Consider the following 23,647-nt stretch of genomic DNA (forward strand, 5'->3'; position numbering starts at 1 on the left):
CAGCCACCAGCTGTACAGGCCAGCAGCCCATGCATGTGAGACTTGCTCTCACTCTTAGATAACCTGGCTGCACACATCCTTCTGGAGGCCAGATGGCCACAGTAGAGGCATGCCTGCTGTGCGGGGCAGCTTTGGTGAATGGGGCTGTTGGAGGAGCAATCGGGAAGGCCAGGTGCTTAGAGACCAGCCTTGCTCATGGGGACCTGGCTGGCACTTGAGGACCAGCCTCACTTGTGGGAATCTGGCTGTGCCCTTGAGAACCAACCTCACTCGTGGGGACCTGGTCGTGCACTTAGGGGACCAGCCTTGCACGTAGGGACCAGGCTGTGCATTTGAGGACCAACCTAGCTCATGGGAACCTAACCATACACTTAGGGGATCAGCCTTGCATGTGGGGACCTGGCCGTGATCTTCGGGACCGGTGTCAACTCTTGAGGACCTGGTTGTGCACTTGGGAGACCCGCCTCACGGATGGGGACCCAGCTGTGTGTTTGGGGACCAGCCTCACTGGTGGGTACCTGGCCTTGTGCGGGTGGACAGTGGTGAAGAGGGCCGACAGTAGTGAAGGGGGAGGCTTGCGTGGGGTCCATCCAAGCTGCTGTGGGCACGCCGTGCAGGCCCACCTACCCACACCATCCCAGGCCCGCGCCCCCTCACCGGCGAAAGCAGTGCGCGGCCGACAGCACCCAGTACTCATTGAGGATGGAGCCGCCGCAGACGTGCAGGCCCGCGTAGTGCACGCTGACCTGCCACGGCCACTTCCTCTCCGGCGCAGGGACACCGCCCAGGATCTTCCCCTCCTTGCTGGGCTGACCACAGGCTGCAGGGAGAACGGAGCTCACGGTGGAGCCACGCTGGAGCCACGGGAGAGGTAGGGCAGGCAGGGGATGCTGGGGAGGGGCAGGGGACACAGGAGGAAGGGAAGGCAGTGGACATGGGGGAGGGGCAGGGGCAGGCAGGCGACATAGAGGAGGAGGCCCGCCACCGAGAGAGGCCCCAAGGGCAATGTCTCCAGCCGCCCGCCCGCCCCTGGGGCAGGGCCTACCCACGCTGCCAGTCAGGGAGATTCCCTGGTTCTCTGGGTGTCTGTGGACCGAGGCTGCGACCCCGGGAGGGGGCACCACCAGGAACAGCAGCAGAAGGCCCAGGGCACAGGGTCCGAGTGGGCCCATGCCGGAAGCAAGGGCCGCCATGAGGCTCGAGGCAGCGCCCCCAGCCGGTGACTAGTTCCTGACAGGTGACTGTGTCTCCAGCACAGGATTGCGCCCCCACCAGGTGGCTGCACCCCAACATGTGACTGGCTCCCACCAGGAGATGGCATTCCCAGCAAGTGAGGGTGCCTGGCCTGGACATGTGACTGCACCCCCATCACATGTCTGTGTCTCGTCCATTTACCTCTCCCGACCTGGACACATGATGGCTCCCAAGCTGGACATGTGACAGTGCCCCAACCATACCTCATATGCCTAGGTGTGGCATTCCATTCCACAATCAGGTCTAAACACAGTGGTCCATTTGAGAATTCTGTGTTTTAAATCGTGATGCTCTCAGTTTTCTCTGTGGCCCAACTTAGTTCTGTTAGGTCAATGACAATTTATACATCTGCCACCCAGCTATCAAAAAAAAAGAAAAAAGAAAAAAAAAGGAAGGAAAGAAAAGAAAAAGAAATAGGCCAGGCATGGTGGCTCATGCCTGTAATGCCAGCACTTTGGGAGGGTGAGGCAGGTGGATCACTTGAGGTCAAGAGTTTGAGACTAGCCTGGCCAACATGGCAAAACCCTGCCTCTACTGAAAATACAAAAATTGGCTAGGCATGGTGGCACACAACTGAAATCCTGGTTCCTTGGGAGGCTGAGACAGGAGAATAGCTTGAACCTGGGAGGCAGAGATTGCAGTAAGCCAAGATCACACCTCTGCACTCCAGCCTGGGTGACACAGTGAGACTCCGTCTCAAAAAAAAAAAAAAAAAAATTCATTAAGCCTTCATTTATACTTGCTAAAATTTATCCCATTGATTCTACATTATGGTGAGTTGTATAATTATTTCATGATATATTACAATGTAATAATAATAGAAATAAAGTGGACAATAAATGTAATGTGCTCAAATCATCCCAAAACAATTTCTCTGCCAGGAGGCAACTTTGGAACTGAGTAACAGGCAGAGGTTGCAACAGTTTGGAGGGCTCAGAAGAAGAGAGGAAAATGTGGGAAAGTTTGGAACTTCCTAGAGACTTGTTGAATGGCTTTGACCAAAATGCTGATAATGATTTGGACAATGAAATCCAGGCTGAGGTGGTCTCAGGTGGAGATGAGGACTGGAGTAAAGGTAATGCTTGCCATGTTTTATCAAAGAGGCTGGCAGCATTTTGCCCTTGCCCTAGAGATTTGTGGAACTTTGAACTTGAGGGAGATGATTTAGGGTATCTAGTGGAAAAAATTTTTAAGCAGCAAAGCATTCAAGAGGTGACTTGGGTGCTGTTAAAAGCATTCAGGTTTAAAAGGGAAACAGAGCATAAAAGTTTGGAAAATTTGTAGCCTGATGATGTGATAGAAAAAGAAAACCCCATTTTCTGAGGAGAAATTCAAGCCGGCTGCAGAAATTTGCATAAGTAATGAACAAACAAAATTTAATGGCCAAGACAACAGGGAAAATGTCTCTCCGGGGCATGTCAAAGAGATTTCTCACAGCCCCTCTTACCACAGGCCTGGAGGCCTAGGAGGAAAAGATGGTTTCATGGGCCAGTCCTAGGGTCCCCATGTTGTGTGCAGCCTAGAGGCTTGGTGCCCTGCATTCCAGCTGCTCTAGTCATGACTAAAAGGGACCAAGGTACAGCTCAGGCCATGGCTTCAGAGGGTGCAAGCCCCAAGCCTTGGCAGCTTCTACATGATGTTGAGCCTGTGGGTGCACACAAGTCAAGAATTGAGGTTTGGGGACTTCTGCCTAGATTTCACAGTATGTATGGAAATGCTTGGATGTTCAGGCAAAGTTTGCTGCAGGGGTGCGGCCCTCATTGAGAGCCTCTGCTAGGGCAGTGCAGAAGGGAAATGTGGGGTTGAAGCCCCCACACAGAGTCCCCACTGGGGCACTGCCTAGTGGAGCTGTGAGAAGAGGGCCACTGTCCTCCAGACCCCAGAATGGTAGATCCACCGACACCTTGCACTGTTCACCTGGAAAAGCTGCAGACACTCAAGTTCAGCCTGTGAAAGCAGCCAGGAGGGAGGCTGTACCCTGCAAATCCACAGGGCAAAGCTGCCCAAGACCATGGGAACCCACCTCTTGCATCAGCATGACCTAAATATGAGACGTGAAGTCAAAGGAGATTATTTTGGAGCTCTAAGATTTAACTGCCACACTGAATTTCTGACTTGCATGGGGCCTTTAGTCCCTTCGTTATGGCCCATTTCTCTCATTTGGAATGGGTGTATTTATTCAGTGCCTCTACCCTCATTGTATCTAGGAAGTAACTAACTTGCTTTTGATTTTACAGGTTCATAGGCAGAAGGGACTTGCCTTGTCTTGGATGAGATTTTGGGCTGTGGACTTTTTAGTTAATGCTGAAACGAGTTAAGACTTTAGGGGACTGTTGGGAAGGCATGATTGGCTTTGAAATGTGAGAACATGAGATTTGGGAGGGGCCAGGGGTGGAATGATATGGCTTGGCTGTGTCCCCACTCAAATTTCATCTTGAATTGTAGCTCCTATGATTCCCACATGTTGTGGGAGGGACCCCAGTGAGAGATAATTGAGTCATGGGGGTAGTTTTCCCCATACTATTCTCATCGTAGTGAATACGTCTCATGAAATCTGATGGTTTTATAAAGGGAAACCCCTTTCACTTGGTTCTCATTCTCTCTTGCTTGACACCATGTAAGACTTGCTCCCCCTTTCCTTTCTCCATGATTGTGAGGCCTCCCCAGCCACGTGAACTGTGAGACCATTAAACCTCTTTTTCTTTATAAATTACCCACTCTCAGATATGTCTTTATCAGCAGCGTAAAAATGGACTAATACAATGCAATTCCATTTGTCTATTTTTATTTCGTTGCCTGAGCCTTTGGGATCATATCCAAAGTTTCCTTGCCTAAGCCAATGTTGTGAAGTTTTTCCCTGTATTTTCTTCTGGTAGTTTTATAGTTTCAGGTCTAAGTCTTTAACCCATTTTTAGTTGAGTTTTGTGCAGGGTGTAAGATGAGGGTCTAATTTTATTCTTCTGCATGAGGATAACCAGTTTTCCCAGCATCATTTATTGAATAGTCTGTCCTTTCTCCAATGTATGTTCTAAGCGTTTTTGTCAAAAATCAATTGACTATAAATGCATAGGTTTATTTCTTGGCTTTCTATGAGATTCCATTGGTCAGTGAGTCTGTTTTTGTTTGGTTGGTTGATTTTGTTTTGTTTTGGCCAGGATCATTCTATTTTGATTGCTTCATAATATATTTTGAAGTTAGGTAGTGTGATGCCTCTAGCTTTATTCTTTCTGCTCAAGATTGTTTTGACAATTTGAGGTCTTCTGTGGTTCCATATGAATTTAAGGATTATTTTTTCTTGACATTTTCTATGAAAAATGACATTGGAATGTTGATATGAATTGCATTGAATCTGTAGATTGCTTTGGGTAGTACAGACATTTTAACAATGTTAATTCTTTTACTCCATTAACATGGGATATCTTTACATTTATTTGTATTTTCTTCTATTTCTTTCACAAGGATTTTATAGCTTTTAGTATACAAGTCTTATAAAGAAGTATTTGATAATAAAATATGAATATAAATAGACAATAAAATAAGTATTTTGTTATTGTTGTCGCTATTGTCAATGGAATTGTGTTCTTAATTTCTTTTTCAGATAGCTTGTTATTAGTGTATAAAAATGCCACTAATTTTTATTATTGATTTTGTCTCCTACAACTTTACTGAATTTATCAGTTCTAACAGCTTTTTGGTGGATTCTTTAGGATTTTCTTTGTATAGTATCATGTCATCAACAAAGACAATTTCACTTTTTCCTTTCCAGTTAGGATATCTTTTATTTTCTTGCCTTGCCTAATTGCTCTGGCTAGGATTTCCAGAACTATGTTGAAAAAAAGTAATTAGAGTGGGCATCCTTGTCTTGTCCCTGATTTTACAGGAAAAGCTTTCAACTTTCACTGTTGAGTATAATGTTAGCTATGCATTTGTCATATATGACTTTTATTGTGTTCAGGTATATTGCATGTATACCTATTATGTTAACAATGTTTATCATAAAAGGTATTGAATTTTAGGCTGGGCATGATGGCTTACACCTGTAATCCCAGCACTTTGAGAGGCTGAGGTGGGTGGATCACCTGAAGTCAGGAGTTCAAGACCAGCCTGGCCAACATGGCAAAACCCCATCTCTACTAAAAATACAAAAATTAGCCAGGTGTGGTGGAACATTCCTGTAATCCCAGCTACTTGGGAGGCTGAGGCAGGAGACCCTCTTGAGTCCAGGAGGCAGAGGATACAGTGAGCCAAGGTCACACCACTGCACTCCAGCCTGGGAAACTCCATCTCAAAAATAAAAATTTTGAGATGGAACAAGACTCCATCTCAAAAATAAAAAAGGTATTGAATTTTTTGAAATGCTTTTTCTGCATCTATTGAGATAATCATATGGTTTTATCCTTCATTTTGTTACTGTGATGAATCACATTTATTGATTTGCATATATTGAACCATCTTTGCATTCCAGAGATAAATCCTACTTGATCATAGTGAATGATCTTTTTAATGTGCTGTTGAATTTGGTTTGCTAGAATTTTAAGGACTTTTGTATCTATGTTCATCAGGGATATTTATATTTGTATCTGTTCAACTGTAATTTCCTTTTCTTGTAATACCTTTGTCTGGCTTTAGTAATATAGTAATACTGGCCTTATAAAATGAGTTTGGAAGTGTTGCCTCTTCTTCAATTTTTTGGAAGAGTTTCAGGGACTGATGTTGGCTTTTCTTTAAATTTTTGATAAAACTTAGCCATGAAGTCATTAAATCCTGGGCTGTTCTTTGATGGAAGAACTTTTGTTATTGATTCAATCACTTTAGTTGTTATTGGCTTGTTCAGGTTTTCTATTTCTTCATGATTCAGTCTTGGAAGGTTTTATGTGTCTAAGAATGTATTCATTTCTTCTAGATATCCAATTTTTGGTGTACAATTGTTTATAGTAGTTTCTTGCGATCCCTTTTACTTCTGTGATACCAGTTGTTATGCCACCACTTTCGTTGCTGATATTTGAGTATTTTCTTTTTTTTCTAGTCTAGTAAGCGTTTGTCAATTTTGTTCATCTTTTCAAAAAACTAGCTATTAGTTTTATTTATTTTTTCTATTGTTTTTCTAGTCACAATTTTATTTATTCTGCTCTAATATTTGTTATATCCTTCCTTCTGCTAGCTTTGGGCTTAGTTTGTTCTTTTTCTAGTTCCTCGATGTGTAGCATTAGTGTGTTAGGCCATTTTTGCATCACTATAAAGAAATACTGGAGGCTGGGTAATTTATAAGGAAAAGAAGTTTTTTTGAATTGGCTTACTATTATTCAGGCTGTATAGGAAGCATAGCACCAGCATCTGCTTTTAGTGAGGGCCTCAGGAAGTTTCCAGTCACAATGGAAGGTGAAGGGGAGCAAGCATGTCACATGGTGAGAGCAGGGGAGAGAAGAAGGAATCCTAGGCTTTTGAAAAAACAGATTTCATGTGAAGTAACTGAGCACGAACTCACTTATTATCAAGGGAATGTTGCCAAACCATTCATGAGGGATCTGCCCACGTGATCCAATCACCTCCCACCAATCCCCACCTCCAACACTGAGGATCACATTTCAACATGAGATTTGGAAGGGACAGATATGCAAACCATTTCAATTAGAATATTTATTTAAGGTCTTTTCTCTTTTTTGCCATAAGCATTTCTTGCTATAAATTTCCCTTTTAGGACTGCTTTTGGTGCATCCCATAAGTTTTGGTATGCTGTGTTTTCATTTTTTGTCTCAATGTCTCTTTTATTTCCTTTGTAATTTCTTCTGTGATTTATTGGTTGTTTAGGAACATGTTGTTTAATTTCCACATATGTGTGAATTTTCCAAGATTTCTCATGATTTCTAGTTTCATGCCTTTGTGATCCAAAAAGATACTTGATATAATTTCAGTTCTTAAGTTTGTTAAGACTTGTTGTGTGGCCTAGACCTAACATAGGATCTATCTAGAAGAATGTTTTATGTGCACTTGAGAAGAAAGTGTATTCTGTTGCTGTTGAGTGAAATGTTCTGCATAAGTCTGCTAGGTCCAAGTGGTCTAAAGTGTAATTCAAGTCCAGTGTTTCCTTATTAATGTTCCATCTATATGATCTGTTCATTGTTGAAAGTGGGGTAGTGTATTATTGTAAAATACTATTATTATATCAAGTCTATCTTTCCCTTCAGATCACTTAATAATCACGTTGTGTATTTAGATGCCCCAATGTTGGGTGTGTGTATATTTACAATTATTATTTCCTCTTAATGAATTGAGCCCTTTACCGTTATATAATGACCTTCTTTGTCTCTTTTTATAGCTTTTGACTTAAAGTTGATTTTATCTTATATTAGTATAACTACCCCTGCTCTCTTTTAGTTTCCATCTGTGTTGAATATTTTTTTCCATCCCTTCACTTTCACTCTATGTGTCCTTACTAGTAAAGTGAGTCTCTTGTAGGCAGTATATAGTTGTTTCTTGTTTTTTTAAAAAATCCATTCACCCACACAATGTCTTTTGATTGAATAACTTGATTCATTTACATTCCAGTCAAATATTATAGGTAAGAACTTACTGCTGCCATTTTGTAATTTGTTTTCTGGTTGTTTCATAGATTATTTGTTTCTTCTTCTCTTGGTGTCTTCTTTTGTGATTTGGTGGTTTCCTGTGTTGGTCTGCTTTTAATCCCTTCTTTTTATATTTCTTGCATCTACTGTAGGTTCATGCTTTGTGGTTACCATGAGACCTATTGGCTTAGTCCCTTTTCTGTTTTTATACCAGAATACCACAAACTGGGTAATTTATAAACAATAAAAGTTTATTTATCTCACAGTTCTGGTGGCTAAGAAGTCCAAGAGCATTGTATTGGCATCTGATGAGAGCCTTCTTGCTGAGTCATGACATAATGGAGGGCATCACATAGCAAGACACCAAAATCAAGAAAGCCAGAGAGAGCTGCTTTTGTAATAAAGCCAGTTTCATGATAGTGACATTACTCTGTTCATGAGGGCAGAGGGATTACATTTCCAACACATGAACTTTTGGGTGGCACATTCAAATCCTAGCATTTACATAAAAATCTTATAATTAAAACAGGCTATTTTATGCTGATAACAACTTTGATTGCAAACGAAAACTCTACACTCTCACTCCCCCCAACACCTTTTTGTGATTTTTTATGTTAAAATTTACGTTTTTTTCTAATTTGTGTCCCTTAGCAATTTATTATAGCTATAGTTGTTTTCAATCGTTCTGTCTTTTAATCTTCATAATAGAGGTACAATTGCTTTTTACACCACACTTACGGTATTTTGAGTATAACTATGTATTATTTATACCATTGAGTTTTTACTTTCATATGTTTTATGTTATTAGGTAGTAGCCTTTCATTTTAGGTTAAATAACTTCCTTTAGCAATTCCAAGCCTAGTGCAAGGTTAGTAGTGATCAAATCCCTTAGCTTTGTTTGTCTGGGAAAGTTATTTCTGTCTTACTTCTGAAGGAAAATATTCTTGGATAGCAGGGTCTTTTTCCCTTTAGCACTTTGAATGTATCATTCTACCCTCTCCTGGCCTGCAGGGTTTCTGCCAAGAAATCCACTGACAGCTGTACTGGGACTCTCTTGACTGTGATGTGTTTTTAGGTCTTATTGCTTTCAGTATTCTTTCTCTGTTTTTGATTTTTGATAATTTGATTATGGTGTATTTTGGTGAACTGTTGGATTGGATTTAGTTGACAGCCTCTTAGCTTTCAGTACCTGGATGTTGTCATCTTTCCTCAAATTTGAAAACTTTTCAGCCATTAGTTCATTAAATATACTTTCTGAGCCTTTTTGTCTCTCCTTCAAGGACTCCTATTTTGCATAGGTTAGTCTCTTGATGTTGTCCCCTAATTCCCATAGACCTTTATTTTTCTTTTCCTTTTGCTCATCTGACTGGATAATTTCAAAATTCCTATCTTTGAGTTCACTGATTCTTTCTTCTACTTGATCAAGTCTACTATTGTAGCTTTCTGTCAAACATTTTAATTCAGTTATTATATTCTTTATCTCTAGGGTTTCTATTTGATTTTTATTGTTACTATTTCTTTGCCCAACATAGCTTTTAAATGCACACTAAAAATTTATTTTAAAAGTTATAATTAATGTGGAAGAGTAATAGTTCAAGAAGAATAAGGCAGACAAAATTTCCCTATAAGATACTAAATCCTGTTATGATGCTACAGTAATTAAAACCTCAGTGGTGCATATGCAGAGACAAAAAAATATTGATTGAGAATGCAATTGTCTTAGTCAGTCAGGCTGCTATAACAAAATACCATAAACCGGATGGTTTATAGACAACAGACATTTATTTCTCACAGTTCTGGAGGCTGGAAGCTTGGGATCAGGGTGCCAGTATGGTTAGGTTCTGATGAGAGCTCTCTTCTGAGGTGAAGACTGCCATTTTCTCACCGTGACTTCACATAGTAGAAGGAGGATAAAAGAGTACTCAGGGGCCGGGTGCGGTGGCTCATGCCTGTAATCCCAGTACTTTGGGAGGCCAAGGCAAGCGGATCACCTGAGTTCGGGAGTTCAAGACCAGCCTGACCAGTATGGAGAAACCCTGTCTCTACTAAAGATACAAAATATTAGCTGGGCATGGTGGCTCATGCCTGTAATCTCAGCTACTCAGGAGGCTGAGGCAGGAGAATCGCTTGAACCTGGGGGGCGGAGGTTGTGGTGAGCCGAGATCGTACCATTACACTCCAACCTGGGCAACAAGAGTGAAACTCTAAAAAAAAAATTGTACTCAGAGCCCCTTTTATAAGGGAACTAATGCCATTAATGAAGATGCCACTCTCAACCTAACTCCCAAAGGCCCCCCCTCCTAATACCATTACACTGGGGGTTAGGATTTCAACATCTAAATTTGGGAGGAGCACAAACATTCAGTCCATTACAGGAACCAAGCTCAGAATTAAATCCTTATAGACATGGAATTTCAATACATGACTGAGGTGGCATGGGAGATCAGTGGGGAAAAGAGAAACTATTCAATGAATGGTTCTTGAAAAAGTGGTTATCCACATGGGGAAAAATGAAATAAGAACCCTACCTAAATTTTTTTTTTTAAAAGCAAACCCTTAAATGACAAAGAGGACACTTTACGACTTTAGATTGAAATATAGACATGTTTTCAATAATGGTGAACAATGTAATAAGGGCCAGCCCTCCCAATGAACACGACTTTTTTTTTTTTTTGAGACAGAGTCTCGCTCTGTTACCCAGGCTGAAGTGCAGTGGCACAATCTTGTCTCAATGCAACCTCTGCCTCCGGGTTCAAGCAATTCTTGTGCCTCAGCCTCCCAAGTAGCTGAGATTACAGGCGTGTGCCACCATGCTGGGCTAGTTTTTTTGTGTTTTAGTAGAGACGGGGTTTCACCATGTTGGCCAGGCTAGGTCTTGAATTCCTGGCCTCAAGCGATCCACCCGCCTCAGCCTCCCAAAGTGCTAGGATTACAGAAATGAGCCACCATGGTCGGCCACAACTAACAATTTATGACAAAACATAAAAGCCATCTCCATAGAAGCAGAAATATCAAAAACATGGCAATGAATCACCAGAATAACATCTAGAGGAGTGAGGAGATCTAAGCATTCAAGGCTGTTTCTGCCCTTTAAGAAACGGCAGACAAGTGACTTTGTGTCATTTTTTGGCAGTCTTTTTAGGCTAAGGAAACACATGTGGGAGTCTAGGATTCACCAACGGTGTGGACCATGCTAAACCACACCTGCTTTGGGCTGAAAACAAGAATGGATGCACCTTAGGAGTAAGGGTGAATCAGAAGTAAACCAACCCTTTGATGGACTGAAGCCCAGCTTTGAGTCATCTTGGTGGCTTGGAAAATCTCAAACCCTGAACTTGGTATAAGGTAAATCCAGATTGCTAGTGCCCCCATGTGCTTAGCAGAAGCAAATAATAATCCTCTTAAGGTGATGATAATATCACCCCTAGCTTTAAATTATTTCTAAAAATAAAATTTAAATAGCTTTCAGCACACAAAGATGACCAGAAATGTGAGATATCATACCATGACCAAGAAACAATAAAACATCAGACCTGAAGAAATGCATATACTTGAATTATCAGCCAAAACTGTAAAATGAATGTGCTTATTATGCTCTAGGGGATAAAACGAAGCTTGTGAATTTTTTGCAACAACTGGAAACTATAAATTTGATGGAGATTATTTTTAAGAACCAAAAAGAAACTTCAATAAATGAAAGGCACAAACTCTAAATTCAGAACTCCCTGAATGGCTTTAATAACAGTTTAGACCCAGATAAAGAGAGAATTCATGATTGAGAAGATAAGTCAGAAGAAATTACCCAGAATGGGAAGGAAAAAAAAGGATGCTCAAAAAGAAAACGTATGAATGTACTTCAGTGCTGTATTCATGTACTGTTTTTAAAGCACTATTTTTGTTTTAATTTTGTTTGAATCAAATAATAAAAATAATTTATATTTCTGGCCGCCAAGATACAGTAACAAGAGCCAAATTTACCTTTCATCTGAAACAACAACAACAAAGAATAAATATAGAAAAACGAGTTTTCAGGACCTGAACATCAAGCAATGAATGACTGCCATCCCTGAGAGACAGGAAAGAAAAGGAGTTAGCCCTGTGATTGTCTCAGCTTCCAGGCCATAGCACAAGAAGAAGAAACCCATATTGAGCCTAGCAGAGTACCTGAATTGATGAGACAGGTGAGAGTCCAGGAGACCAAGATGACTAGAGTTCTCAGTACAGAGTACCAGAGATGTAAGATATGGAGACAGAGAGAACCTTAGAGAACTGAAGAAAGTTTACTTTACATACTTAGCTGAGTGCTGATCAGCACGAGCATATGAGAAACATACCCTAGGCTGGATAAAGAATTTCCCAAAAGAAAGAAAATACTACTCAGTGCTTATATCCAGGGCTGGGAATAGTGCCTGTTTCTACTAGCCAGATATGAAAAGTTCATAATTCTTGTTTGTATGGTGTTCCTGCCTGAGCAATAAGGAATAATTCACACTAGACTGAGCAGTACTCAAATGTCTACTCAAAGAATACCAGGCATACAAAGAATCAAGAAAACACAACCCATAATGAGTAGAATAATTGGTCAACTGAAACTGACCAGTGGCTGACTCAAATGTCAGAATCAGTAACAAGGACATTAAAACGGATATTATAACTGCATTCCATGAAATCAAAAATTTACATGGAAACCTGAAAGATGTAAAAAAGACATAAACAATTTATAGAAATGAAAGAATAATGTCTGAAATTAAAAGTACACTGGATAGCATTAATGGTAGATTACATATTATAGATAAAAAGATTAGTAAACTTAAAGCCAGCATTAGAAACTATACAAAAAGAAACACAAAGAAAAAAAAGTGACAAAACAGGCATGAAACATATAGAACACAGAAAGCAAAATGGCAGACATACATCCAACATCACCAATAATAACATTAAATATAAATGAATTAAAATATCCAATCAAAATGTTGAGATTGTCAGACAGACAAAAACAAGCAAAAGAAAACAAGATCCTACCACACGTCCACAGGTGACACATTGTAGATTCAAAGATACACAGATTGAAAATAAAAGGATGGAAAAACATATATTATGAAAACAGAAAGCATAAAAGTACTAGGGTAGTTATAATACTACCAGACAATATTGTCTTTAAAACAAAAATTATTGCTAGAGAATAAAAGTAGACACTTATACAAAGGGTTGATTCATTACAAAGATATAATAACTCTAAACATATATGCATCTAACAACAGAACCCCAAAATCCAGGCAGCAAAAAATTGGCAATTGAAGAGAGAATAGACAGTTAAACAATAACAAGCTAAATACTCTAATAGCCCACTTTTAAGAATGAATAAGACAACTAGAATAAAGATCAAACAGGGTGTGTAAGAATGGAACACCACCACTAACCAGCTAGCACTAACAGAGATCTATAGAATACTTCCTGCAACAACAGCAGAATATACATTTTTCTCTAAACACATGAAATATTCCTCAGAATAGACCATATGCTAGACGAAAAAAAAAAAACTCAATGAATTTAAAGGATTGAAATCATACAAATAAAATCCTTTAGCCAAATGGAAATAAATCTGAAATAACAACAACAACAACAACAACAACAACAAAAAACTGGGAAATTCACAAATACGTAGAAATTAACACACTCAAATGACCAGTGGGTCAAATATATCACAAGATAAGTTAGAAAATATTTTGAGATAAATGAAAAGGAAAGCACAACATAAGAGATGTAGCTAAAGCAAGTTGTGGAGGTAAACTCATAGCTTTAAATGCCCACATGAAAAAAAAGAGAAAGTTTTAAAATCAAGAACCTGATCTTCCACTTTATGCAACAGAGAGAAGAGCAAACCAAACCCAAAGCAAACAGCAGAAAGGCATAATAAAGATCAGAGTAGAAATCAATGAAATAGAAAATAGAAAAACATATAGAAAAATCAACAAAACCAAAAGTTTGTTATTTGAAAAGATCAATTAACAAACTCTTAGCTAGAGTGACAGTAAAAACAGAAAGACTCAAATTACTAAAATTAGGGATGATTTACAGAAAAAAAGGCTTATAGGGGAATATTATGAAGCACTTTATGCCAACAAATGAGATAGATGAAATGAACGCCTTCCTAAAAAGACACAAACTACCCAAACTGACTCAAGTAGAAATAAAGCAGCTGAATAGGCTATTACAAGAATAATTTTAAGACTTCCCACAAAGAAAAGTCCAGTTCTAGATGGCTCCAATGATTAATTCTACCACATAAAGAATTATTAATATAATTCCTTCATATACTCTTCCAAAAGTAGAAGAAGAAGGAACATTTTATTTATTTATTTTAGAAATAGGGTATCACTATGTTGCCCATGCTGATCTCAAAGTCCTGGGCTCAAGTGATCTTCCTGCCTCAGCCTCCTGAGCAGCTGGGACTACAGGTGCATGCCACTGAATCAGGCTTTCAACTCTTTTTTTGAGGCATTTCCCTGATGCCAGAACTAGATATAGTCATCACAAGAAAATAAAACTACAGACCAATATCTCTTATGATAGGTACACAAATTTCTCAACAAAATACTAAGGAACTGAATCCAACAATATATTAAAAGTATTATACATCATGGCCAAGTGAGATTTATCCCAGGAATGCAAAGTTGGACTAACATTCAAAAATCAATTAAGATCATCTATCATGGTTGCAGTGTAAAAAAATAAAAATAAAACAAACAAGCAAAAAACCACAAAAGTCAATTAAGAACACAATCCACATGATCATCTCAATAGGTGCAGAAAAAGCATTTGAAAGAAGTCAGGCCAAGTGCGGTGGCTCATGCCTGTAATCCCAGCACTTTGGGAGGCCAAGGCGGGTGGATAACCTGAGGTCAGGAGTTCAAGACCCGCCTGGCCAACATGGTGAAACCCCATCTCTACTAAAAGTACCAAAAAAAGTTAGCTGGGCGTGGCAGTGGGTGCCTATAATACCAGCTACTTAGGTGGCTGAGATAGAAGAATTGCTTGAACCTGAGAGATAGAGGTTGCAGTGAGCCGAGATCATACCACCGCACTGCAGCCTGGGTGACAGAGCGAGACCCTGTCTGAAAAAAGAAAAAGAAAGAAAGAAAGAAGTCAACACCCTTTCATGATAAAGTACCGAACAATCTAGATACAGAAGGGAACTTCCTCAACCTAATAAGAGACAGCTACAAAAACCCCACAGTTAATATCATACTTAATGGTAAAAGATTAAATGCTTTCTCCATAAGATGTGGAACAAAACAAAGGTATCTCCTCTCACCACCTGTATTCAACATTGTACTGGAGGCTCCAGCCAGGAAAATTTGGCAGGAAAAGAAATAAAAGATATCCAGATTGGAAAGGAAGAATCAAAATGATCTCTATTTGCAAACATAATCCTGCATATAGAAAACTCTCAGGAATCCACTTAAAAAAAACTGTTAGAACTAACAATAGTTGCTGGATACAGGATCAATATATGGGGATTGATTTATTAATTTATTAATTGATGGAAAAACCCTGTCTCTGCTAAATATACACTAGCAATGAACAATTCAAACATGAAATAAAACAATTCCATGTACAATATCATCAAAAGGAATAAAATACTTAAAAATAAATTAAACAAAAGAAGTATGAGATTTGCACAATACAAAACATTGAAAGAAATTAAAGGGTATCTAAATAAATTCAAGGAAATTTAATGTTCATAGATCAGAAGATTTAATATTAAGATGGCAATACTCTCCCAAATTATCTACAGCTAATGAAATTCCTATCAAAATCCTAGTTGCCTTTTAATTTCTTTCAGATATCAATAAACTGATCCTAAAATTCATATGAAAATTCAAGAGATCCAGAATTGCCATAACAGTCTTTATAAAGAACAAAGTTGGAAGACTCACACTTCCTGATTTCAAGTTACACAAAGACGGCATTGGCTGTCTGTTGGTGTTGGCATAAGGATACATATAGAGGTCAATGGAATATAATTAAGGATCCAGAAATAAACCTTCAAATTTATAGTCAAGACAATTCAATGAGGAAAGAATAGCCATTTCAATAAATGTTGTTAGGGATGACCGGATGCTTAGCTGCAAACTAATGAAGTTGAACACCACCTCACACCACACAGAAAAATCAACTCAAAGGGGATCATAGGCCAGGCACAGTGGCTCACACCTGCAATCCCAGCACTTTGGGAGGCTGAAGTGGGAGGATTATTTGATCCCAGGAGTTCAAGATCAATCTGGACAACATAGCAAGACCCCATCTCAAAATTTTATATATATATCTCTCTCTCTCTCCAGGTGTGGTGGCATGTGACTGTGGTCCTAGTTACTCAGGAAGCTGAGGTGGGAGCGTTACGTAAGCCTGGGAGTTCAAGGCTCTAGTGAGCCATGATCATACCACTGCACTCCAGCCTGGGTGACAGAGGAAGAAGAAGAAAGAAGAAAGAAGAGAGAAGAAGGAGAGGGAGAGGAAGGGGGAGGGGGAAGGGAAGAGGAAGCAGGGAGTGGGGAGGCAAATGAAAGATAGAAAGAGCCGGGCATGGTGGCTCATGCCTGTAATCCCAGCACTTTAGGAGGCCAAGGTGAGCAGATCACCACAGGTCAGGAGTTTGAAACCAGCCTGGCCAACATGGTGAAACTCTTTCTCTACTAAATATACAAAAATTAGCTGGTCATGGTGGCACACACCTGTAATCCCAGCTACTCAGGAGGCTGAGGCATGAGAATTGCTTGAACCCGGGAGGTGGAGGCTTCAGTGAGATGAGATTGTGCCATTACATTCCAGATTGGGCAACAGAGTGAGACTCTGTCTCAAAAACAAACAGAGAAAGAAAGAAAGAAGGAAGGAAGGAAGGAAGAAAGGAAGGAAGGAAGGAAGGAAGGAAGGAAGGAAGGAAAGAAAGAAGGAAGGAAGGGAAGAAAGAAAGAAAGAAGGAAGGAAGGAAAGAGAAAGAAAGAAAGAGAAAGAAAGAAAGAAAGAGAGAGAGAGGGAGGGAGGGAAGGAAGGAAGGAAGGAAGGAAAGAAGGAAGGAAGAAAGGAAAGAAGGAAGGAAGGAAAGAAGGAAGGAAGGAAGGAGAAAAAGTCATAAATCTACATGTAAGAGCTAAAACTGTAGAACTCTTAGAAGAAAACATGAATAAGCAATATTTTTTAATATGCTGTAAATTCTACTTCGTTATGGTACATAATCCTTTTTATGTTTTTCTTTACTAAATACTCCTTGGGTTTTGGCAAACTTTTGATTAATTTCCAGAGTTCTGAAAAAGTTGGTTTTGACAATATTTGTTATTGCTTTATGGAGAAGTGGATTTTTGGGACAGCATGACTCTACACAGTGGTGTTAAGAGCTCCTTGGAGGTGACAGAGCTGTTCTGTATCCTGGTGGCAGTGGTGGTTCCAAGAATCTCCACACAGGATCTGGTGGCATAGAACTAGAAAGTTTTAAAAAAGGCTGAAAACCGAATAAGGTCTGCAGTAAAGTTGTCTGCATTGTACTCTACAGTTAGATAAGATGTCATGATTAGGGAGGCTGAAGGGCAATGGGTACTCTGAGTACTACAGCCGCAGCTCCCTGCAGGTACCGAATAATTTCAAAACAAAGACACTGAATGGTTGGACAAGCATACATCTTGGACAGGTTACAGGAAGAGCTATGAAGATTCACAAATTCTTGCGGTGGGGGGGGGCACACACATGCATACTGAACAAACATGCATGTAACATACAGTGCATGTTCACTTTGGGGTCGAGACTTAACATTTAAATGTACTACAGTTAGGCTCTAGATATCAAAAGGTGAAGCAGAGACATGATGGTGTGGAAGTGAACAGCCTCTGTAAACCAGCCAGAACCAGTTCGTAGTCGTCATCTCTTATCAGGAGAAAGCTCCTGAAGTCAGTGTCGCATCCAGCGAACGCTGCAGTCATGGCTGGTGGTGCAGGGAGTCAGAGAGTCAGCCTCTGTGAGCTGGATGAGCTGCAATTGTCTTAACGTTGCTTAGCTGGAGGCCAGTGCTTGTTTAGCTGCTGGAGAAAAAGAAAACCCTTATAGCAAGGTTAGAACACAGTTTATTCTTTAAGTGTAGGGTTGTGTGACTTAACACCTTGCCTGGCATGGTCTTAGGTTCTGTTTACAATTTGGCACCTTCTGCCACAAAAAGTTTGTTCTGTCAGTCTATGGCCTCTGTTTTAATAGCACCACAGAGACAAATCCGTCTCCAAGGTCCTTATCTTGACAATGGCCACGTCATCTCCAGAGTCTTCCAGAGAGTTTGGTGCAAGCCACCTGCTTTTGTCTGTAATCTTTGAAGACCTGGTGCAATCTCCCATGGTGTGGTGTCTACCTAGATTCAGTAAAATTCGCCCAGCTGGACCTGCAGCAGACGCCATGTGTTGTGCATCTTCCACATGACCAGCAGGCACACGGCAAGAGAGCTGCCTACATGGACCCCACACGGTGTTAGGACAGATGCCTTGTGATCTCTATGTCTCCTGTGACACTCTGTCACACAAACTGGCTCTAATCTCAGAATCTGGGGTCTGGGAGAGTCGCACAGCCTTCACATTAGAAGTGAATGGGATCCACAGAGCCTGCTGCAAGAAATGGAAGACGCCTTGCTGCCCAGGTGCACAGCTGCCCAGCAAGGCCCCACTCAGAGACATGAAGCTCCTGTGGCATCTTAGATGCCTCCCAAGCTTCAAAGCCGGACAGGCCTAGAGTGTCATGCATGGCTCCACTGAAGCCAGAGCTCCCAGGACCCAGTTCCCTCTGAGGGATGACCCAGGGAGAAAGCAACGCAGCCAGATGGCTGTGGTCCCACCACAGCGATCACAGAGGTCCAAAAGGGGCATTTCTCTTCTCTTCGTGTCTTCATGTTCCATTCCTTTGGATTTTGTTAGCGATTACAAAAATCCAGTTGTGTTGGGTCACAGAAGTTGCTAAGGAATCTGGATCACGGTCACTTTCTGGATCTGTTGGGTGCTGTAGTCTGGCTCTTCCCCTCATGTCACTGGCCAGGTAACTAGACTCAAATATGTCGGTGAATTTACGGCCTCCCTCCTGCCTCCCGCTTTTTTTTTTTTTTTTTTTTTTTTTTTTTTTTTTTTTTTTTTGAGACAGGGTCTTGTTCTGTCACCCAGGCTGGAGTGCAGTGGTGTGATCACATCTCACTGCATCCTCCCACTCCCAGGTTCAAGCCATCCTCCCACCTCACTTCCCAAAGCGACTATAGGAATGACTGCAGGAATGGGCCACCATACCCGGCCCAGATTTACCCTTTTAATTGATTTGTTTTCTACTGCCTTTTTGCATGACATACTTTGAAATGCATACATTCTTTGGGTACAGTTTAATGATATACTACAAATTTACTCATGCCTGTGTTTAGCTCCCCAACAAAGACACAGAATGTTTGCATCTCCTTGGAAATTTCCAACAGTCATCTGTCATTTTCAGCCCACCCCTACCCTCACAGGGACATCTGCTTCTTTCTTGTGGGTGGGTGAGGAGGCTCCTGTGTAAACTTAGCTGGGCAGGTGAGCATTCAGGAGCAAAGCGGCCCCAGTCCTATAGCAGGGCCACTGCCCCACAGACCCCGCCATTATCCAGGCCAACTGGAGCTGCAGATGGTCCCTGAGCCATCACTGCACCCACTTTCCTCCTGTGCCCTCTCAAGAGGCTCTCACAGCCCCCACCTGTGTGGAAGAGTGGAGTGGGGTCAGTGGTCCTGGGGCCCCCAGGCCACAGCAGCAACTCGGGCTGCCCAGGTCTTCCTGTCTGTGGACGGAGGATGCTGGAGAAGTGAGGCTGTGGTCCCCCACCCCTGCTGTGTCTGGAGCCACCTGACCCGTCCTGGGTGTCTGCTGGCCACTCACCACGTGCCACCCCATTTTCAGCAGGGCAGAAAGAAGCTTGTAAGGCCATCATAGACAGAGAAACTGAGGCAGAGGAGAGGCTGGTCTAAGCTGGGACAGCCTGAAGCCTGATGCTCGACAGAGCCAAGGGGGAATGGGGACTGCAGCAGGCAAGGCCTCGAGGTGGGGTGAGAAGGTACATTCCCAACCCCAGGACAGTGGGGGCAGCTGCATGCTGCAGGGTTTCACGGTCCCTTTGTAGGAAGGATTATGGGAGTCGCTCTTGGGTCTCTCTTGGGATGATGGGGTTTGCTATAGAGACATCCTGGGCTAGGCCCCCTGGTCACTGAGCAAAACTCCAGACTTTTTGAGTTAGGTGCACCTGACCTCTCCACCCAGCCCCTTACACAGAACATGCTTCATCAGGTCTCCTACCACCAGCCCCTACCCCCAGCCACCCCTAGGGTTGTCCAAGCACTCCTTAGGGACCCACCTCCTGCTCTGCAGCCCATCAGGGCTTCCCTTTGACAGATGAGGCTGGAGAGGGCTGTGTCCAGGAGGGGACGGGACTGTGGGTGGGGCTGGCAGTAGCCCTAAGGGGAGTTTGGGCAGCTGCTGTGAGTAACCAGCCCACCACGCTCCATGCAGGGCACGTCGCAGGTACAGAGAGGGCCTGGTGGGACAGGGAGTTCTAGAGCAGGCCTGGGGTTGCAGGGAGTTCTTGAGCAGGCCTGGGGGTACGGGGAGTTCTAGAGAGGGCCCTGGGGGGCGCAGGGAGTTCCAGAGCGGGCCTGGGGGTGCAGGGAGTTCCAGAGTGGGCCTGGGGGTTAGCAGGGAGTTCTAGATCAGGCCTTGTGGGTGACAGTGGCTTCTGTTTGGAAGGACTTTGAGAGAGGAATGGGGATACTGAGGGGTTTGGCCATCCACCACTGCAGCCCTGTGGCACCTGTGCCCTGTATGTGAAACCACTGATAAACCCCTGCATTGGGTGGGTAGATGGTGCGTGGATAGGATGTGAAGGTCTTTGGTATTTGACCTCTAGGCCAGAATATCTGTCCCTGAGCCGTGCAGGCTCTTAGAGCCCAGAATGTCTTACCAGTCACTGGCCTCCCTCAGAATGGGTTAGAAGCTCTGAGGGCCACACACAGTACTCACGGTCCAAGTCCCAGCAGAGCTGAGTCCCTGTGTCCAGCTGAGCTACAGCCCCGGTGAAGCAGCTCTACTCCTACACCAGGGGCCCTGCTGAGGCGCTGGAGCACATGTTCCTGTGTGCAAGGAACTCCCAGAGTGTCCCCAGGTCCCAGGCCACCACTGCCTTCCCCGTCAGACCAGAGCCCCAGGTCTGCTCTGCACCAGAGGCCAGGAGGTGGTAGGGGAGCTCCTGAGGAAGGAGGGAGTGGGGGAGCTCCTGAGGGAAGGAGGGGGTGGGGGGAGCTCCTGAGGGAAGGAGGGGGTGGGGGGAGCTCCTGAGGGAAGGAGGGGGTGGGGGGAGCTCCCGAGGGAAGGAGGGGGTTAGGGGAGCTCCTGAGGGAAGCAGCAAGTGGTGAGGGAAGCTCCTGTGGGAAGGAGGGACTAGTGTGGGGAGCTCCTGAGGGAAGGAGGGGTGGGGGCAGCTCCTGAGGGAAGCAAGGGGTGGTGGAGGGTGCTCCTGTGGGAAGCAGGGAGTGGTGGGGGGAGCTCCTGAGGGAAGGAGGGGCTGTGGGGGGCTCCTGTGGGAAGGAGGGGCTGGGGGCACCTCCTGAGGGAATGGGGAGTTCAGGAGGTCGTGGGAGGACACCTGCTGTGGCCCTGGCAAGGCTGGGGTGACTCTGCTGCCCGCTGGGCTTGCAAGGCAGCCTGGTCTATCGAGAGGCCCAGCCCCGCCTATGTGTTGCTGCCCCTCCCCACAGCTGGGCCTGTCCCAAGGTGTCTTCCTCCAACCCTCTTTGCCCCTCATCGGACAACAGCAGTGTGAGGCCTGGTGCGGGGCAGATGGGTGGCCTGGAGGCTCACCACCTAGAGAAGCCCCTGGAGTCTGGAGCACACTGCTTCCTTTCGAGCTGGGCCCTGCAGCCCCTGCCCCAATGCCTGACCTTCCCAGCTGCCCTCTGTGTCCTGCCAGGGACCCTCCTGCCAGGCCCACACCACCCCTCAGCCGCTAGCCAGCTACAGTGCCCTTCTTACCCTCTGTGATCCCTCAGTCCAGGGCCCAGCCTCTCTGTAAGTCTCAGCCAAAGTGGAACTGATCTCTGTCTCCTCCCCAGCACCCAGTGGGCCCACCCACCTCGGCTCCCCAACTGGAGGCCAGCCTGACTTCCAGCTCCTGCAGAGCCGTGGCCGCCCACGGCATTGGTCCTGTGCCCAAGCTGGTGTGGTGGAATTTGGCCCAGCAGCCCAGACATGGCTAGATCCTCCCTCTGCAATGGCTGGGATGCCAGGGGGCTCCCAGTATGAAATTCCCTTCGCCACAACTGTGGTGTTCCTGGGACAGCCCTCTGCAGCTGGCCTGAGCAGCATCCCAGTGGGAAATGTCCCTGCCCCCCCGCTGCCAAGAGGCGCAGAGCCAGCTCTGATGCCACTGAGTGCTGTGGAAGCTGGGAGCCTATGTGGGCAGCCAGTGTCTCTCAGGGCAGTGCCCTGTGTGGCTGGACAGGGGTGTGCTGCAGCTCCACACCCTAGGCCTCAGTTTCTCCCACCATAAGAGCTTCCTGGGGATTTCCTGGGAGCCAGGAGGGAGTGCATGGTCCTGCTCTCCCAGCAGGCACATCCCCCACTGCCCCAGCCAGCACAGCTGGTCCTGATTAGAGAGGACCCAGCTCCCCTCCTAAAGTGAGCAAGTCAGGCAGGGGAGGAAATGTGATCCCAGTCCCTCATCCCACATTCCAGCCCAGCAGAGCCGCAGGCAGCATGGCTCCTAACTCCTGGCCCCAGAGGGCTAGGGGAGCTCCTGGGAAGTGCTTCCACTTCCAGCAGGAGATGTGGCTTCCAGCAGGAGACGTATTTGGAGAGAGGTCTCCTCCCATGGCCTGGCTTCCCAGGGATGCTGGCTTTTGGCTCAGGCCTCCTCAGAAGGCATGAGGCCTGTTCTCCTCCCAGGGTCAAGCACTGGCTGATCGCAGCATAGCAGGCTCCGAGCTCTGGGGCATGCAAGAAGATAGCCCCACAGGCCACCTCCCATCCCCTAGCACCACAGGGCCTGCCCAGCAAAATGGAAGGGCAGAAGCCCCCAGGACCCTGGGGCAGCCCAGCCCTGACTTAAGCAGCCCCAGCTTTCCTCTCCCAATCCCTCTTCCATGCAGCTGGCTGGAGGCTGGGCTGCCCTGGCTCAGCATTGGGAGAGCAGTGGGTGGCACACTTGGTCACTTGTGCAGGAGGTCGTGCTGGAGTGACGAGGACTTCCCAGGACACTTTGAGGGGCCCAGACCCTGATTCCCAGCCTCTTTGGAAGAGGCTCCTGCTGGTATGGGATCTACCCCTGGGAGGTTTATGGGACCCTGCACCGCCTTGAGCACAGACCCCTGGGGCAGGGAGACAGCCCTTGCAGGGGTATCACCCACATCAGGCTGTGCCTCTGTCTCTAGCATAGCGTTTGCCATGGGTTGGGGTGAGCTGTGCCTGCCAGAGATGCCACAGAGGCCCTTGACCCCCGAGAGGCCTGGCACAGCCCTGAGGTGGAGGGCTTCGGCCCCCAGACCCATGCTCTAGAGCAGAGGCCCCTGGAGTACCCATGATTGGCCAAGGCCCTGGCTGAGGAGCCTGTGGTCAACCTCTGGGGCCTGTGTGTCCCTGAGTTGCCCCCAGCTGGGGCAGCAACCCAGGAGCCCGTCCCCAGGCTAGGTTTCTGTGGCCTGAGGTTGGCTGGGCAGCTTGAAGGCTCCAGGCTGCCCCGAACACAGCCAGCAGACACCCAGCCTCAGCTGCGGGGTCCATGTGGCTCTCAGCATTCACAGT

The 23,647-nt window shown here is 44.5% G+C and overlaps 2 protein-coding genes across 3 annotated transcripts in view; both read right to left on the reverse strand.

Moving 5' to 3' along the window:
* PRSS38 (serine protease 38) overlaps window positions 1-1,206 on the reverse strand; it is a 28,325-nt gene extending 27,119 nt beyond the window's left edge. Inside the window, exons 1-2 of the mRNA XM_050758991.1 lie at window positions 1,046-1,206; window positions 658-820 (exon numbers count right to left, since the gene is read on the reverse strand). Of these exons, the coding sequence (XP_050614948.1) occupies window positions 658-820; window positions 1,046-1,193 (311 nt within the window). The 5' untranslated portion in view covers window positions 1,194-1,206. The remainder of the gene's footprint in view (window positions 1-657; window positions 821-1,045) is intronic.
* Window positions 1-23,647, reverse strand: part of GUK1 (guanylate kinase 1) — a 359,169-nt gene that overhangs the window by 307,444 nt on the left and 28,078 nt on the right. The window lies entirely within an intron of this gene.

The sequence above is a fragment of the Macaca thibetana genome, chromosome 1 (genome assembly GCF_024542745.1).
Source record: "Macaca thibetana thibetana isolate TM-01 chromosome 1, ASM2454274v1, whole genome shotgun sequence".
In the NCBI taxonomy this organism is placed as follows: domain Eukaryota; kingdom Metazoa; phylum Chordata; class Mammalia; order Primates; family Cercopithecidae; genus Macaca; species Macaca thibetana.